The 20,032-nt window shown below is 42.9% G+C and overlaps 1 protein-coding gene across 6 annotated transcripts in view; it reads right to left on the bottom strand.

The window, feature by feature from the left end:
- Positions 1-20,032, bottom strand: part of LOC106569851 (A-kinase anchor protein 9) — a 158,787-nt gene that overhangs the window by 61,323 nt on the left and 77,432 nt on the right. For 5 of the 6 annotated variants that reach the window (XM_045694733.2, XM_045694734.2, XM_045694738.2 and 2 more), the window contains 3 exons: positions 11,271-11,392; positions 10,674-10,864; positions 6,533-6,765 (listed from right to left, as the gene is read on the bottom strand). In XM_045694733.2, coding sequence (XP_045550689.2) covers positions 6,533-6,765; positions 10,674-10,864; positions 11,271-11,392 — 546 coding nt within the window. The remainder of the gene's footprint in view (positions 1-6,532; positions 6,766-10,673; positions 10,865-11,270; positions 11,393-20,032) is intronic. The other variant, XM_045694735.2, reaches the window with a different exon arrangement.

The raw sequence follows: 20,032 nt of genomic DNA, 5'->3' as shown, positions 1-20,032 counted from the left end.
TGCCAGTTCCACTGTGTTTTTTCATTGTTTTCCTCTAATCATTGACTGATTTAAACATGGGATACCATGTGGGTGCAATTAATTATCAGGTAGAACAGAAAACCAGTAGGCTCTGAACCTCATTGGGTAAGAGTTGAATACCCCGGTATAGATTCAACTGTGGGACCTTATATAGACAGGTGATTCTAAATCATGTCCAAACAATTTAAAATGACATAACACATATGGAATCATGTAGTAACCGAAAAAGTGTTAAGCACAGAGTTCATTAGAGTTGCCAGCCTCAGAAATCGGCAATTAACTGCACCTCAGATTGCAGCCTAAATAAATGCTTCACAGAGTTCAAGTAACAGACACAACACCAACTGTTCAGAGGAGACTGCGTGAATCAGGCCTTCATTGTCGAATTGCTGCAAAGAGACCACTTCTACAGGACACTAATAAGAAGGAAAGACTTGCTTGGGCCAAGAAACACGAGCAATGGACATTAGACCGATGGAAATCTGTCCTTTGGTCTGATGAGTCCAAATGTGACATTTTTGGTTCCAACCGCCGTGTCTTTGTAAGATGCAGAGTAGGTGAACGGATGATCTCAGCATGTGTTGTTCCCACTGTGAAGCATGGAGGTGGTGGTGTGATATATTTAGAATTCAAGGCACACTTAACCAGCATGGCTACCACAGCATTCTGCAGCGATACACCATTCCATCTGGTTTGCGCTTAGTGGGACTATCATTTGTTTTTCAACAGGACAATGGCCCAAAACACACCTCCAGGCTGTGTAAGAGCTATTTGACCAAGGCGGCGAGTGATGGAGTGCCGCATTAGATGACCTGGCCTCCACCAATCACCCGACCTCAACCCAATTGAGATTGTTTGGGATGAGTTGGACTGCAGAGTTAAGGAAGCAGCCAACAAGTGCTCAGCATATGTGGGAACTCCTTCAAGACTGTTGGAAAAGCATTCCAGGTGACTGCTTCATGAAGCTGATTGAGAGAATGCCAATAGTGTGAAAAGCTGTCATCAAGGCAAAGGGTGGCTACTTTGAAGAATCTCATAGAAATTATATTTTTATTTGGTTACTACATGTTTCCATGTGTTATTTCATAGTTTTGATGTCTTCACTATTATTCTACAATGTAGAAAATAGTAAAATAAAGAAAAAACCCTGAATGAGTAGGTGTCTAAACTTCTGGCTGTACTGTATGTAAATTACATATTTATATATTTCATTTTCAATTTAAAAAATGAATTTGTCATTACGGGGTATTCTGTTGCAAAAATATCACTTTTGAAATCAGGCTGTAACACAACAAAATGTGGAATATGTCAAGGGGTATGAATACTTTCTGAAGGCACTGTATCTCCATTTTGACATGACACTTAGTATTTGACATGTATTCACATCACTTGGTCAACATTCCATACAAAAAAATATATATTTTATTGATTTAAGGTTGAAACTTTAAACTCGCCAACTGGTTCAGAGTACACAAACTGCTGACTTTATTGGGCTGTCCGGGTAGGGAGCTAGAGATAATACATTTATCTTCACACACGGACACACGCTCACACAGACACACACACAGTCTGTGTAACAACAAGCTAAAGTTACAGGTGGCTTGTTTGGTCTTTAAACACCTGATATCAGCTCTCTTACAGCCGTTTTGGAATATACTTACCATACAACACAAAGTTGAGCCTTTTTCCATCAAATGGAAGCAAGCAGTGAATCACTAAAACCTACACTGACCCTAGCACAACATTATTTCAAAGTTAAACCAATGTTGATGTTTTATGGATCAACACAACCATCATAAACTCAGTGATTTCTGTAGCGTTGATACTACATTAATTATTGTCCTCAACTACTACACTAATAGGACAAACGAAAAAGAAGATGTAGTATGATGCAGAAACTGTACCACATTTGAATGATGTATAAAGTATTTCCAGGTTGGCAGAGGACACATGCACAGTGCACGGGCAGTAGTAGCCTGAGGGGGAGGAGTCATCGGAGTCCAGCTGGATTAGAATAGACTAAGGGGGAGGAAGGGAGACAAAGCTCTATGCAAATCGGCCAGTATCTACAGGCAACCGCTGGGAATGAGACAGCCCTATTGTGTGGTGAATGAATTCTAGCTACGGCTATCTCCTTGCAAAGACGATTCTGCAGTCTCATTTCTAAAGGGACTGGGTGTGACCAGACTCAAATACCACGGGGGTTATGACTGTGCAAAAGGCATTGTGTTTTGTCAGTGATTGGCCATTTACACTTTTGACAATAACTGCATGCATGTCATGTATTTCACAAAGAGTGCATTAATGTAGTTGTAGCTTCCTAGAACTTAACAGCCACAGCTAAATTGAATTAAGTAACAATATGGGAATATTAACAAGATAATGTTTAGGTGACAAAGCCATTCATTACCAACAATTGTACAGCTCTGGTATTTTGCTCTCACACAGTACCCGGAACGGTGTATTTACAGTTTATAGCCTACCACCAGGGCAGTGATGATACCAGTATAGTAATATTATTTTCATGCCAAAAATGAAAACACGAGGCAGACCTAACACTTTGGTCCTTTAAAAACCTGCTGTATGTAAAATATTGTGTGCTATAGCTTGGAAAACAAATGTGACTCTGGATGACAACATAATGATGTTTGTTTCCAACATTAGGGCTGTTTTCCTAAAGAAGTTAAATTCGCTTCGTGTTTTGTTTCCTTGCCGCGGTACTAATGAGAATAGCAAAACTGATATCGTCCCGGCCCTACCTAGCGTAGAAACAGTGAGTTTTGGAACAATTAAATGTTTTTGTTGTTGTATGTGGACACCTGCTCGTCAAACATCAGTCTTACGTAACATGTTACGTTACAGCCTTATATTTTTTTCCCCTCATAAATCAATTCAATTGATTCGACATGATTTGGAAAGGCACACACCTGTCTATATAAGGTCCCACAGTTGACAGTGCATGTCAGATCAAAAACCATGCCATGAGGTCGAAGGAATTGTCCATAGAGCTCTAAGACAGGACTGTGTCGAGGCACAGATCTGGGTGAGAGTACCAAAATAATGTCTGCAGCATTGAAGGTCCCCAAGAACACAGTGGCCTCCATCCTTAAATGGAAGAAGTTTGGAACCACCAAAACTCTTTCTAGAGCTGGCCGCCCAGCCAAACAGAGCAATCAGGGGAGAAAGACCTTGGTCATGGAGGTGACCAAGAACTTGATGATCACTCTGACAGAAATACAGAGTTCCTATGTGGAGATTGGAGAACCTTCCAGAAGGACAATCATCTCTGCAGCACTCCACCAATCAAGCACACAGTGGGGGGAAAAAGTATTTTATCCCCTGCTGATTTTGTACGTTTGCCCACTTACAAAGAAATGATCAGTCTATAATTTTAATGGTAGGTTTATTTGAACAGTGAGAGACAGAATAACAAAAAAATCCAGAAAAACGCATGTCAAAAATGTTATAAAAGGATTTGCATTTTAATGGAGGGAAATAAGTATTTGACCCCTCTGCAAAACATGACTTAGTACTTGGTGGAAAAACCCTTGTTGGCAATCACAGAGGTCAGACGTTTCTTGTTGTTGGCCACCAGGTTTGCACACATCTCAGGAGGGATTTTGTCCCACTCCTCTTTGCAGATCTTCTCCAAGTCATTAAGGTTTTGAGGCTGACGTTTGGCAACTCGAACCTTCAGCTCCCTCCACAGATTTTCTATGGGATTAAGGTCTGGAGACTGGCTAGGCCACTCCAGGACCTTAATGTGCTTCTTCTTAAGCCACTCCTTTGTTGCCTTGGCCGTGTGTTTGGGTCATTGTCATGCTGGAATGCCCATCCACGAACCATTTTCAATGCCCTGGCTGAGGGAAGGAGGTTCTCACCCAAGATGTGACAGTACATGGCCCCGTCAAATGATGCGGTGAAGTTGTCCTGTCCCCTTAGCAGAAAAACACCCACCAAAGCATAATGTTTCCACCTCCATGTTTGACGGTGGAGATGGTGTTATTGGGGTCATAGGCAGCATTCCTCCTCAAACCAAACACGGCGAGTTGAGTTGATGCCAAAGAGCTCCATTTTGGTCTCATCTGACCACAACACTTTCACCAGTTGTCTTCTGAATCCTTCAGATGTTCATTGGCAAACTTCAGACGGGCATGTATATGTATTCTTGAGCAGGGGGACCTTGCGGGCTCTGCAGGATTTAAGTCCTTTACGGCGTAGTGTGTTACCAATTGTTTTCTTGGTGAGTATGGTCCCAGCTGCCTTGAGATCATTGACAAGATCCTCCCGTGTAGTTCTGGGCTGATTCCTCAGCATTCTCATGATCATTGCAACTCCACGAGGTGAGATCTTGCATGGAGCCCCAGGCCGAGGGAGATTGACAGTTCTTTTGTGTTTCTTCCATTTGCGAATAATCGCACCAAATGTTGTCACCTTCTCACCAAGCTGCTTGGCGATGGTCTTGTAGCCCATTCCAGCCTTGTGTAGGTCTACAATCTAGTCCCTGATATCCTTGGAGAGCTCTTTGGTCTTGGCCATGGTGGAGAGTTTGGAATCTGATTGATTGATTGCTTCTGTGGACAGGTGTCTTTTTTACAGGTAACAAGCTGCGGTTAGGAGCACTCCCTTTAAGAGTGTGCTCCTAATCTCAGCTCGTTACCTCTATAAAAGACACCTGGGAGCCAGAAATCTTTCTGATTGAGAGGGGGTCAAATACTTATTTCCCTCATCAAAATGCAAATCAATTTATAACATTTTTGACATGCGTTTTTCTGGATATTTTTGTTGTTTTTCTGTCTCTCACTGTTCAAATAAACCTACCATTAAAATTATAGACTGATCCTTTCTTTATCAGTGTGCAAACGTACAAAATCAGCAGGGAGTCAAATACTTTTTCCCCCCCACTGTATATGGTAGAGTGGAGAAACGGAAGTCACTCTTCAGTAAAAGGCACATGACAGCCCGCTTGGAGTTTGCCAAAAGGCACCTAAAGACTCTCAGACCATGAGAAACAAGATTCTCTGGTCTGATGAAACCAAGATTGAACTCTTTGGCCTGAATACCAAGCTTCACGCCTGGAGGAAACCTTGCACCATCCCTACGGTGAAGCATGATGGCGGCAGCATCATGATGTGGGGATGTTTTTCAGTGGCAGGGACTGCGAGACTCGTCAGAATCAAGGGAAAGATGAACGGAGCAAAGTACAGAGAGATCCATGATGAAAACCTGCTCCAGTGCTCTCAGAACCTCAGACGGGGGTGAAGGTTCGCCTAACAACAGGACAACGACCATAAGCACACTGCCAAGACAACGCAGGAGTGGCTTCGGGACAAGTCTCTGAATGTCCTTGAGTGGCCCAGCCAGAGGCCAGACTTGAACACGATCTAACATCTCTGGACAGACCTCGAAATAGCTGTGCAGCAATGCTCCCCATCCAACCTGACAGAGCTTGAGAGGATCTGCAGAGAAGAATGGGAGATTCTCCCCAAATACAGGTGTGTCAAGCTTGTAATATCATACCCAAGAAGACTCGAGGCTGTAGTCGCTGCCAAAGGTGTTTCAACAAAGTACTGAGTAAAGGGTCTGAATACTTATGTAAATGCAATATTTCCAGGTTTTAAAAAATATATAAATAAGTAAATATTTAAAAAAACCTGTTTTGCTTTGTCATTATGGGGAAGTGTGTGTAAATTGATGAGGGGGGGAAAAAACTATTTCATCAATTTTAGAATAAGTTTGTAACGTAACAAAATGTGTAAAAGGTCAAGGGGTCTGAATACTTTCCGAATGCACTCTACATTATAGTATATTTATGCCTCCAACTTTCTCACTCATCATTATTCACGAATCATTTAAGATAATCTGTAATCATGGTAGCATCCATGTCAATGTAGGAACATATTCTATTCTTATTTACAATAAAAGTGACAACAGAATTAAACTGTGGATTATTTACCATTAATTTCGATTGGGCACAAAATAATCTGAAACAAAACCAAAACAAACCGCAAATGCATCCTACAAATTTGTAGTCACAAGCTTGATGTAGTTATTGCGTGTTATGAATATGGGACCAAATAAACTTTTTTACTACTTTAATACACATAAGTGAACTTGTCCCAATACTTTTGGTCCCCTAAAATGGGAGACTATGTACAAAAAGTGCTGTAATTTCTAAACAGTTCACCCGATATGGATTAAAATACCCACAAATTAAAGGTGACAGTCTGCACTTTGAAGTCATTGTATCCTTTCAAATCCAAAGTGCTGGAGTAGAGAGCCAAAATAATAAAATATGTGTCACTGTCCCAATACTTTTGGAGTTCACTGTATGTCAGAGCGCCTTTAGATTGCTCCACATTGATTTAATCAAAAACGGCCTTTAAATTACTGTCAATTTGTACAAGACAGTAAAAAATGCTTTTGGCACTTTGATTCAGAGGAAAATTTATATTTAAACAGAAAAGATAGATTTTCTGTGTGGTCCACAATTTAGTATGCTGTGATGTACCTGATTGGTCGTCTCAGTAATGGCCACCAGCAATTTCTCCACGGCAGCCTGGAGGCGGGAGCTAATATTCATGAGGTACTCCTCGTTCTCCAGCTGAAGCTCCGGCAACAGGCTGTGACTGTCCGTCATCATCTGCTGGGACATCTCCAGGCCCTCGTCCGTCTCGCCCGACCACACGCTCACGTCGTCCACCCCAGGCTCGCTTCCCTGGCAACTCTCAGTCGCCGACGCATCTGGGCATGAACGACCAAAATAGAGGGCAAGGTTAATTGTCAGGACAAAACACTTCATTGGAAACAATAGTGCTCATTGTCACCAATATCAACCAGTCATTAATTGTATTATTTTTATCCAAAGAATACAGTTTTGGCCATGCATTTTTCAACATATTATAAGGGATAGTATCCCAGATGTTAATCAGACAAGGCTTCTGAAGACTGGAGTTGCCCATCTCTACCTTGGTCTAATAGACTGAGCACTGTCCTTGTGCCAATATCACATTCAAACTGCTACATAATGTACAAGTATAATCCATGAAAACAGAGGTTACAGACTCTATCCTAGCTGACTGGTAGTGCCACCCTAGACACAACCACACACAGAACTAAACAGCAAATAACGGACATGATGCTACTGAATTATCCACAATTGCCTCTATATTCTAAGGAGGGACACAAGTCATCTCTTACTCCCTCTCTCTTCTCAGTGCATTGGTCCACACTTTTCTAGCAAGAGAATGCAGGGGGAAAGAGTACGGATCACATTATTATTAGGTGGTGGATCACAGTTGGCATCTTCTATCATGACTGCTAACATTTGAATGAAAATACACATGCCATATGTGTGGTTGATACAAGTGTATGAGATGATCATGAATGGGGAATCCTGGTTGTCATGTACTTTGTGACAACAAAATCAGAATATTTTAAAAAATCTTAGAATCTTTAAAAGGAGTCAGTACTATTGTGCACATTGATAATTATTTTGTTTACCCAAACATCAAGTTCACTTGACAGTCAAATTAACCCTGTCAACAGCTATAATTCATTGATAAAATACCAGACCGTATGAAAAGTTGTAAAAAAGTAAAGCGGTTGGTTAAATAGCTAGTTCTCTGAACTGTAAAATCTAACCACAATAATTCCCCTAGTATTGCATTAATGCATAGGTGTCTGTGTGTTTGTTTTATGTGTATATGTGCACACTACAGTATCTGTGTTTACACACGTATGCGTGTTTCGTGTGTGTCGAGAGGGCAGGCAGATGTTTACTTGACTTTGCAGCTTAAAGGGATACTGCGAGGTTCTGGCATCTAAGGTCTTGTTCTACTTACCCAGAGTCAGATGAACTTGTGGATACCATTTTTATGTGTCGGCGTGCAGTATGAAGGAAGTTAGAGTTAACATCGCAAGCCACTGCTAACTAGTGTTAGCGCAATGACTGGAAGTCTACAGGTACGGTACCATTGCTACTGTACCTGTAGACTTCGTCATTTCACTTAAATGCCAGATTCTGGCAGTATCCTCTTAAGCCTGTAGACACAGAAGGGAGAGACATACGGCTACGCTTGGCAGGGTGTTGTGTCTTAAACACACTTGTCACATTTGGCGACTCCACCTTTGGGCCACATACCAACATATGAGAGACGAGAATATACTGTAGACACTAAGGAGTATAATGGCATAATGATTATTGTCTGATAGGGAGTGGTTGGGGAATGGATGGACCATAAAATTGCAGGTTCAAATCCAGGGTAGGGTATACTGAGGTTGTGCCCTTGAACAAGTGCGCCTGACCTCAATTGCTTCATTCAACTATCTAGTCATGTGATTCTATGATGTGTGAAATAAAGGTTATGAGCAAGTGTTATCTGGAGGGAATAACACACTCAGTATATCAAACATTAGGAATAGCTTCCTAATAGTGAGTTGCACCTCCCCCCTTTTGCCCTCAGAACAGCCTCAATTCATCGGGGCATGGACTCTACAAGGGGTAGAAAGCGTTCCACAGGGATGCTCTCTCATGTTGACTCCAATGCTTCCCACAGTTGTGTTGGCTGGATGTCCTATGGGTGGCGGACCATACTTGATATACACTGGAAACAGTTGAGCGTGAAAAAACCCAGCAGTGTTGCAGATTCTGACACAAACCGTTGTGCCTGGAACCTATTACCATACCCCGTTTTTGTCTTGCCCATTCACTCTGAATGGCACACAAACACCATCAATGTCTCGATTGTCTCAAGGCTTAAAAATCCTGCTTTAACCTGTCTCTTGCCCTTCATCTACACTGATTGAAGTGGAATTAACAAGTGGCATCAATAAGGGATCACCTGGATTCATCTGATCAGTCTATTAAATGGAAATAACTGTTCTTAATGTTTTGTATATCCAGTGTACATTCTGTTAATACCAAGCAGTCACCAGGAAAAACTCTGCTCTACAATAAGTCTGGTTAAAGGTGTTACCGAAGGACTGCCATGTCACCTTCAGAGTTGGATTCATTCCTATGATTCATCAGTTACAGCATGTGATTCTGAAACGATGCCTACTTGTGACAGGCCTGTCAGTCTGGCTGGACTGCTTTTCCTCTGGCAGCTGTGGGAACTTGACTTTTAACAATGTTTGGCGCAGGGCAAAAAAAATGCCATGAATTCTATAGTCGCTGGGGAATCAAGTGTATTTCTCTCTCAGTCTGCATAATGAAACAGAGTTTTGTGCACTAAGCAGCCATTGGCTGTAATGATGAAAAGATACAAACGTGATCATTTTTCATGTTTTGGCCAGCCTGTCAAAGGTTGTATGATGATAATATCTGTACAATAAAGTGAAATTTGCATTGATATTACATGTATGAATTTCCCCTGTATCCTAGCAGCCTGGTTTGGGTCAATACCATTTAAATTCCATTCAATTCAGGAAGTATACTAACATTTCAATTCCAATTCTCTTCTACGATTTTCAATGAGGAACATTTTGAATAGGAGTTTGGTTCACTTGTTGAATTGACTGGAGTTTAAATGGAATTGACCCCAACCCTGTAATGCAGTTGACTTCCACACAAACTGCATATTGGCAAAATTGATGATACTGTATACACCAAGTGCACAAAACATTAGGAACGCCTTCCTAATATTGAGTTGTAACCCCTTTTGCCCTCAGAACAGCCTCAATTCGTTGGGGCTTGCACTCGAAAAGGTGTGGAAAGCGTTCCACAGGGATGCTGGCCCATGATGACGCCAATGTTTCACACAGTTATCAAGCTGGCTGGTGGAACATTCTTGATACACACTGGAAACTGTTGAGCATGAAAAACCCAGCAGTGTTGCAGTTGTTGACACACTCAAACCGGTGTGCCTACCATACCTCGTTCAAAGGAACTTAAATCTTTTGTCTTGCCCATTCACCCTCTGAATGGCATACATACATAATCCATGTCTCAATTGTCTCAAGGCTTAAAAATCCTTCTTTAACCATCTCCTCCCCTTCATCTACACTGATTGAAGTGGATTTAACAAATGACATCAATAAAGGATCATAGCTTTCACCTGTATTCACCTGGTCAGTCTATGTCATGGAAAGAGCAGGTGTTCCTAATGTTTATACGCTCAGTGTACATCCACAATTATTTCAATGTGATGCGTAGGAACTCCTTTATATATTTTAACCTGACCTCCCTTACTCTGGTGCCATAGAGAAAGGTAGAAGGTAACCAGTCAGTCAGGACCTCTTTAGATTTTCAAACCAGTATTGCCACTGGCAGGACTTGTTAGCAGCCATACAAAATGAAATCTGACATTTTCCATGGCAATAAGTATTCTCTCTCTCCCCATCTTTCCTTCTGGTCCAGTGTATATTTCTGTCACACAGCGAGCCCTCAACCCTTTCACCTCTTCTGGTTTTGTCTGGCTCTATTTAATAAAATCTAAATCATCTTGATGGAGAGGGATAGAGCTCTTCCAAGATTTCAATCCCCAAGGTGGCCTGATTGGTGTCACACGTTTGTCGCAGCCCTATCTACTAATCATGGTCTTCAGTTAAGTGTAATCAGATGTGTTGGTTAGAAATGTAAATTAACTGTGACACCAGTAAGGCCCGGAGGAGCCATAATGGGTTTGTTTGGAATTGGCTGCTCAACTAACCTCCCGCAGCCCCTGTGGCAGGCCTGAAGGTCTCGCCAGCAGCTCTCTGCCAGGTGGGTCTCTGTGAGGAGGACGGGGGTACCAGCAGCCCCTCCACGTGGCGTCCAATGGTCTCCTCAGCGGCCGCTGTGGTCTTGAGCACATCACTCAGCACCTGGCGGAGGCTCTCGTTGGCCTTTCGCAGCAGATTCCTGAGGAAAGAAGAGAAGAAAATAAATGTTGGTGGGACAAAAGATGATGGTCTTTCATTCACTTGAAACAAATGTTTTGGTTACGGTTGAGGTTGGCAAGACGCATATCGCACAAGTGCTTTGGTTGTGGTCCTTTGTCATAGTCAATACATAAATCTGTTTTTGAATGAACTTTTTTTGTGTTGTAATATTGTTCTTTAAGAGCTCCTTTTGAATTAACCCACTTATATAAAAATATTACATTGTCATATTCAGTATAGAACACAGCTTATACTAAGACATTTTAGGATAAGTCGGATCCAATAAAATGTGCAGAGGTAAAATCATGACGTGCACTGAGTTAAATACATTTTCTACAATATAAATAAAATAGAAACTTTAAACATTTATCGTTCTATAGTCATACCTCTCAGTAGTGATGACCTGATGATCTGGACAGGAAGAGCCATCCCCTCCAACTTGTGACGAAACCTTTTCACTAACTTCCCTCTTCCTCCTGTCCTCTTCATCTTCCTCATCTCCTCTCTTCTTCAGCAGACGGACCGGCAGGAGGGAGAAGAACGACAACAGCCCTGTCATCATCACCCGTTTACAGACAAGCACACACTTCCACACTGTGTTGACGACCCCTGGAAACATGAGATAGTGACGGCAAGACAAGCTAAAGGCATGACCATTATAAGGATGGTGGATTCAAATCAGATGAGAGTCCCAGCGCGCCCCGGTGCAGACACTCACAAACACATTAACTTCCATGGAAGCGAGGGAAACACTAGTATCTGTGTTGTTATGGCAACAGGTGCACCTGAGACAATGGGCTGATGCAGGAAGTAGAGTGGCTCCCTCTCTTGGTGAGGGAACAGAAATGCTGCTAATTCAGATAGATAATCGAGAGATGTGGTCATTTAGGAATGGACGTGAAAATTGTGTATACTGGTTGAGGCTGTTGAGGTTTCTGCCACAATATTTTTACCTTTGAGCAATTTGACATTTATATGAAATTAAAAACTGTTAGAGTAGGCACTCTTCATGTCATAATAAGTTAGGCTATAATGCAAAGAGCACATAGTCCCAACTGAACATCAGTAAATGCAGTCAATAGATTAAAAGGATTGAATGTATTGCGGGTATAACATATTAATAACTAAACACATCAAGAGGCCAAAAAGGCTGAGTGACCGCCATCATGGATGTTCCAGGGGCTGATTGTATAAACATAGCCAGAATACATTTCGATTCACACTACTGAGTGAGTCTCCATTCATCAAACACTGCATAACATAACGGATTCCAAACGGCCTATATCGAATCTCCCATTTCTCTCAACATCTTTTGAAAAAGCTGTTGCACAGAAACTCACTGCCTTCCTGAAGACAAACAAAGTATACGAAACGCTTCAGTCTGGTTTTAGACCCCATCATAGCACTGAGATTGCACTTGTGAAGGTGGTAAATGACCTTTTAACCTGTTATGGCTAGGGGGCAGTATTTTCACAGCCGGATAAAAAACGGACCCGATTTAATCTGATTATTACTCCTGCCCAGAAACTAGAATATGCATATAATTATTAGCTTTGGATAGAAAACACTCCAAAGTTTCTAAAACTGTTTGAATGGTGTCTGTGAGTATAACAGAACTCATTAGGCAGGTCAAAACCTGAGAAGATTCCATGCAGGAAGTGCCCTGTCTGACAATTTCTTGCCCTTCTTGATTATCTCTATCCATTACAGAGGATCTCTGCTGTTACGTGACACTTCCTACGGCTCCCATGGGCTCTCAGAAGGCGGCAAAAAGCTGAATCGTGGCTTTGCAGGCTCTGGCTGAAAAAAAGTAGCACGTTTGGGTAGTGGCTGGTTACAGTACTGTGAGACTCAGGCGCGTGCCCGAGTCGACCTCATGCTTTGTTTTCTTTCGTCTGTTTACCTAAACGCAGATTCCCGGTCGGAATATTATCGCTTTTTTACGAGAAAAATGGCATAAAAATTGATTTTAAACAGCGGTTGACATGCTTCGAAGTACGGTAATGGAATATTTAGAAATCTTTTGTCACGAATTGCGCCATGCTCGTGACCCTTATTTACACTTCGGATAGTGTCTTGAACACACAAACAAAACGCCGCTATTTGGATATAACGATGGATTATTTTGAACCAAACCAACATTTGTTATTGAAGTAGCAGTCCTGGGAGTGCATTCTGACAAAGAACACCAAAGGTAATCAAACTTTTGTAATAGTAAATCGGAGTTTGGTCAGGGCTAAACTTGGTCGGTGTCTAAATGGCTAGCCGTGATGGCTGGGCTATCTACTGAGAATATTGCAAAATGTGCTTTCACCGAAAAGCTATTTTAAAATCGGACATATCGAGTGCAGAGGAGTTCTGTTTCTATAATTCTTAAAATAATTATGTTTTTTGTGAACGTTTATCGTGAGTAATTTAGTAAATTCACCGGATGTTTGCGGGGGGTATGCTAGTTCTGAACGTCACATGCTAATGTAAAAAAGCTGGGTTTTGATATAAATATGAACTTGATTGAACAAAACATGCATGCATTGTATAACATAATGTCCTAGGGTTGTCATCTGATGAAGATCATCAAAGGTTAGTGCTGCATTTAGCTGTGGTTTTGTTTTTTGTGACATTATATGCTAGCTTGAAAAATGGGTGTCTGATTATTTCTGGCTGGGTACTCTGCTGACATAATCTAATGTTTTGCTTTCGCTGTAAAGCCTTTTTGAAATCGGACAGTGTGGTTAGATTAATGAGAGTCTTGTCTTTAAAATGCTGTAAAATAGTCATATGTTTGAAAAATTGAAGTTTTCGGATTTTAGAGGAGTTTGTATTTCGCGCCACGCCCATCATTGGATATTGGAGCAGGTGTTCCGCTAGCGGAACGTCTAGATGTAAGAGGTTAATGGCGTCAGCCCGAGGCTCTACATCTGTCCTCATGCTCCTAGACCTTATTGCTGCTTTTGATACATCGATAACCACATTCTTTTGGAGAGATTGGAAACCCAAATTGGTCTACACGGACAAGTTCTGGCCTGGTTTAGATCTTATCTGTCGGAAAGATATCAGTTTGTGAATGGTTTGTCCTCTGACAAATCAACTGTAAATTTCGGTGTTCCTCAAGGTTCCGTTTTAGGACCACTATTGTTTTCACTATATATTTTACCTCTTGGGGATGTCATTCGAAAACATAATGTTAACTTTTACTGCTATGCGGATCACACACAGCTGTACATTTCAATGAAACATGGTTAAGCCCCAAAATTGCCCTCGCTGGAAGCCTGTGTTTCAGACATAAGGAAGTGGATGGCTACAAAAATTCTACTTTTAAACTCGGACAAAACAGAGATGCTTGTTCTTGGTCCCAAGAAACAAAGATATTCTGTTGAATCTGACAATTAATCTTGATGGTTGAACAGTCGTCTCAAATAAAACTGAAGAACCACTGCGTTACTCTGGACCCTGATCTCCCTTTTGACGAACATATCAAGACTGTTTCAAGGACAGCTTTTTTCCATCTACGTAACATTGCAAAAATCAGAAACTTTCTGTTAAAAAATGATGCAGAAAAATGAATCCATGCTTTTGTCACTTCTAGGTTAGAGTACTGCAGTGCTCTACTTTCCGGCTACCCGGATAAAGCACTAATTAACTGCAGTTAGTGCCAAACACGGCTGCTAGAATCTTGACTAGAACTGAAAAATTTGATCATATTACTCCAGTGCTAGCCTCCCTACACTGGCTTCCTGTTAAGGCAAGGGCTGATTAAGGTTTTACTGCTAACCTACAAATCATTACATGGGTTTGCTCCTACCTATCTTTCCGATTTGGTCCTGCCGTACATACCTACAAGTACGCTATGGTCACAAGACGCAGGCCTCCTAATTGTCCCTAGAATTTCTAAGCAAACAGCTGGAGGCAGGGCTTTCACCTATAGAGCTCCATTTTTATGGAATGGTCTGCCTACCCATATGAGAGACGCAGACTCGGTCTCAACCTTTAAGTCTTTATTGAAGACTCATCTCTTCAGTAGGTCCTATGACTGAGTGTAGTCTGGCCCAGGAGTGTGAAGGTGAACGGAAAGGCACTGGAGCAACGAACCGCCCTTGCTGTCTCTGCCTGGCCGGTTCCACTCTCTCCACTGGGATTCTCTGCCTCTAACCCTATTACAGGGGCTGAGTCACTGGCTTACTGGTGCTCTTCCATGCAGTCCCTAAGTGGGGTGCATCACTTGAGTGGGTTGAGTCACTGACGTGGTCCTCCTGTCTGGGTTGGCACCCCCTTGGGTTGTGCCCTGGGGGAGATCTTTGTGGGCTATACTCGGCCTTGTCTCAGGATGGTAAGTTGGTGGTTGAAGATATCCCTCTAGGGGTGCGGGGGCTGTGCTTTGGCAAAGTGGGTGGGGTTATATCCTGCCTGTTTGGCCCTGTCCGGGGGTATCATCGGATGGGGCAACAGTGTCTCCTGACCCCTCCTGTCTCAGACCACAGCATTTATGCTGCAGTAGTTAATGTGTCGAGGGGCTAGGGTCAGTCTGTTATATCTGGAGTATTTCTCCTGTCTTATCCGGTGTCCTGTGTGAATTTAAGTATGCTCTCTCTAATTCTCTTTCTCTCTCGGAGGACCTGAGCCCTTGGACCATGCCTCAGGACTACCTGGCATGATCCTGATGACTCCTTATTGTCCCCAGTCCACCTGGCCGTGCTGCTGCTCCAGTTTCAACTGTTCTGCCTATGGAACCCTGACCTGTTCAATGTGATTACTATTATTTGACCATGCTGGTCATTTATGAACATCTTGGCCATGTTCTGTTATAATCTCCACCCAGCACAGCCAGATGAGGACTGGCCACCCCTCATAGCCTGGTTCCTCTCTAGTTTTTCCTAGCCGCCGTGCTTCTACACCTGCATTGCTTGCTGTTTGGGGTTTTAGGCTGGGTTTCTGTACAGCACTTTGATATATCAGCTGATGTAAGAAGGGCTATATAAATACATTTTATTTGATTTCCATTCACACCCTTGAGGGGCAAGTGTCCATTCATCATCACTGAAAAACTGCATTATTATTATAGATTCTGAACAACTCTGATGTCTTTATAGGCTGAGGTGGAAAGTAGTAGAGGTGCAACTGAACTGTAAGATAAAAATGACCTTTTCTTTCTGTGAGCCTCTGCTTTTCATTTGCGATTTTGCCCTTTCCTTCTCTCCACTTTGTTTTCTTTTGTTCTCTCCATCGGAGGAATATCCCATCTGCAATCAATAAGCAAGTTGCTTTAATTTATTCAATGATCAAAATGATAACATTCACAACAACTTAGAATCGGTGTTTAACACTTTCTATTTTCTTTGAATCAAAATGTTAGAACATTTGTAATGTAGTGGTGTAAACATTAGCTGGTAGCTTAGCTCACCCCTAGTATCAGTTTGTCAAGTAAGTGGTGAACTTATTCATACATGCAAACTCTTCCATGCACTGAAAATGCTCACACACACTCTCAAACAAAGGGAGAAAGTTGCCTGAATGCAATCAAACTCCAGCTATGAATTACCCAAAAAACACAATCAGGTAAATTGCAGTTAAATAACTTTGCCAAGTTGTCCTCAACATTACAGGATTTGTCTTGAGTGCGTGTGAGGAGGACTCTCGTCACATCACGAACATCGAACCTGGCATCCAATGTCATCATGCAGGTAATGACTAATCATGCAATAAATGTTTTGAGAAAAGCCTGCCGGAGCAAGGGTGTGGTGTGTGTGTGTGTGTGTGTGTGTGTGTGGCACACCATGAGTGTGGTCAGGACTTCCCACAATCACCTTTCAAAATACATGAATATTTAGTTCAGCATAAATATCTCAAGGATGTAAAACACAGGGCTTGAATGACAGCTCAAGTACTCAGGTAATCGCATCATACCACGATGGTGCTTCAATTCCCTCCCACACTTCCCTCACTTATGAGGACATGGAAATATGTTATCAGGGAAAGTAGGCAAGCACTGTTACATTGAGGCTTACATTAAAGTTACTATGGCATGTACTTTTTTGGCGTTAGTTTATGTCTATCACTTACTTTAGGTGCGATTGCTAGCAAACAGGCTATGGTCTTCCTACTGAAACTAAACGCCCTGTGGGTGTAGCCAATATGGCGGCCGAGCGAAGCAGCTTTGGTTAGACAGCACATCCTCTGACTAGAAACACTTTGGACATGATGTAAAAGGCTATGGCTTAGGCAAAAAAAAAAACATTGATAGAAAGGGCTAGAAGGAGAAGGGGAACAACTAGTGTAAGGACAGTGATCCTTCAAAAGGCCCCTGGAGGGGTTGTACAAAGCAAACCACACCATTTGAGGTATAATAATATCCCTCATCAGGCGATCAAGTGGTTTAACCCACGAAGTGCTTCTCAATATGGAGAGCAATGGGTTAGAAGAGACAATACTTGGCAGGTGGATAAAAATCATTGTCAAACTCATTTAACACAGAACTACATTCAGCTTCTACTGAGGGTGGTTGCATTTGGTCTTTTAGATTGCATGTTTTGTAGAGCTTAAGACCTATTCAAAGTACCAGTGACCTATTCAAAGTACCAGTACGCTACAGGACTGTTTTGCTAGCACAGACTGGAATACGTTCCGGGATTCATCCATTGGCATTGAGGAATATACCACCTTAGTCATCGGCTTCATCAATAAGTGCATCAACGACGACGTCCCCACAGTGACCGTACGTACATATCCCAACCAGAAGCCATGGATTACAGGCGACATCCGCATCGAGCTAAAAGGCTAGAGCTGCCACTTTCAAGGAGTGGGACACTAATCCAGTCGCTTATAAGAAATCCCGCTACGCCTTCAGATGAACCATCAAACAGGCAAAGCGTGAATACAGGATTAAGATTGAATCCTACTACACCGGCTCTGACACTCGTCGGATATGGCAGGGCTTAAACTATTACGGACTATAAAGGGAAACCCAGCCGAGAGCTGCCCAGTGATGTGAGCCTACCAGACGAGCTAAATGCCTTTTATGCTCGCTTCGACGCAAGCAACACTAAAGCATGCATGAGAGCACCAGCTGTTCTTGACGACTGTGTGATAACACTCTCGGTAGCCGATGTGAGCAAGACCTTTGAACAGGTCAACATTCACAAAGCCGCGGGGCCAGACGGATTACCAGGACGTGTACTCAAAGCATGCGCGGACCAACTGGCAAGTGTCTTCACTAACATTTTCAACCTCTCCCTGTCCGAGTCTATAATACCAACATGTTTCAAGCAGACCACCATAGTCCCTGTGCCCAAGGAAGAAGGTAACCTGCCTAAATGATTACCGCCCCGTAGCACTCACGTTAGTAGCCATGAAGTGCTTTGAAAGGCTGGTCATGGCTCACAACAGCATCATCCCGGATACGCTAGACCCACTCCAATTCGCATACCGCGCCAACAGATCTACAGATGATGCAATCTCAAATCGCACGCCACACTGCCCTTTCCCACCTGGCCAAAAGGAACACCTGTGAGAATGCTGTTCATTGAATACAGCTCAGAGCTCAACACCATAGTGCCCACAAAGGTCATCATAAAGCTAAGGACCGTGGAACTAAACACCTCCCTCTGCAACTGGATCCTGGACTTCCTGACGGGCCGTCCCCAGGTGGTTTGGGTAGGCAACAACACGTCTGCCACGCTGATCATCAACACTGGGGACCCTCAGGGATGTGTGCTTAGTCCCCTCATGTACTCCCTGTTCACCCACGACTGCGTGGCAAAACACGACTCCAACACCATCATTAAGTTTGCTGACAACGGGGGGCACTGGTGAGCAGCAACATGTGAACATGCGTTTTCTTAGTGCTCCGATCCAGGGCGAACAATTTACTATTAATACTTGACAAACACCTACCCACCGTGTTAATTTTGTAACATTTAATTTGGAATCGAACCCAATTTACTAATCTGCCTAATTTTTCCTGAAATGTTTTGCCTTTTAATCGTAAAAACTTGAGACAACAACGGCTGCGGGCCACAAAGGAGCAGGCCTCTGCTGAAGCCTCGGGCTCACCTGACACGGACTCTGATATCCCCGACCTAGCCAATGGTGATGGTGGCTATCATTACATCTGAACAAACTGTACTGGCTAAGGTTATTATCCTTAGACCCATCCGCACAAATATCTATTATTGCCACCGAGGTCAACATAAAGATTGACTCCGTTAACGAAGACTTGGCGAGACATGACACCCGTCTGAATAGCCTGGAAGATGGTTCAAATGTTTACTCTGGCAAAGTGGTGACACTGGAAGAGCAAGTCAACCGGCTATCAACAGATGTTGTCAAACTCCCTTCCAAGGTTGAGGACCTCGAGAACAGACAGCACCGGGGGAACGGTCGCATTTTCAGTTTGAGAGAGGGACTCTAGACCGTAGGCGGAATGCAGCCTACCCTGTCCATAGCTAAACTGCTACAGGAAAATATAGGCCTTGATTACTCCCCCACCCTATACCGTGCGCACAGAAGCATACAGTCCGCACCGAAGAATGGGGAGCCGCCCAGACCCATAGCTGTTAAATTCTACTACCTTCAGGAGAAGGAGGATGTCTTCTTCCGTAAGGCAGCGCGAGCAGCTCCCATCACCCACGACGGCCAGAATATTAGCATTTACCCGGACTACACGGCGACAGTCATGAAGAAGAGGTCAGCCTTCAACGAGGTGAGGGGGCTCCTACACCGCTGTCTGGATACCAAGTTCGGCATTCTTTATCAGCAGTACTGAAGATCACTACTCCCTCCCGCGAGCAGAAGACATTCTTAAACCCAACCAAGGCCAAACAATACATTGTCTCACACCTACATCCACAGGAGGACAGGGGACATAATACTAACTAGCCATTGTAGGCTCATACTGTGAACCTGCACTAGCCGTGCTAACACGACCAAGTTCAAGGACCAACTAGTGAATTCATATCTTGATTACCAACATGCCTCCACCCTGCTGCCCAAAAAAATGACAATTATTCTTCCAGTAACTTAACGTTATGACCAAAGATGGTATGTATAGGGTGACATGTTCTCACAAGGACAATATAGTACATGGCACAATTAGCTTTTACCAACTAGCTGCAGCTGTAAAGCCACAGTGCTAGGTGGCGCGGTAATAATTAGC

The sequence above is a fragment of the Salmo salar genome, chromosome 14 (assembly GCF_965601325.2).
Source record: "Salmo salar chromosome 14, fSalSal1, whole genome shotgun sequence".
In the NCBI taxonomy this organism is placed as follows: Eukaryota; Metazoa; Chordata; class Actinopteri; order Salmoniformes; family Salmonidae; genus Salmo; species Salmo salar.
Note: the sequence above shows the minus strand (reverse complement) of the source record. Positions and strands in the feature narration are given on the sequence as shown.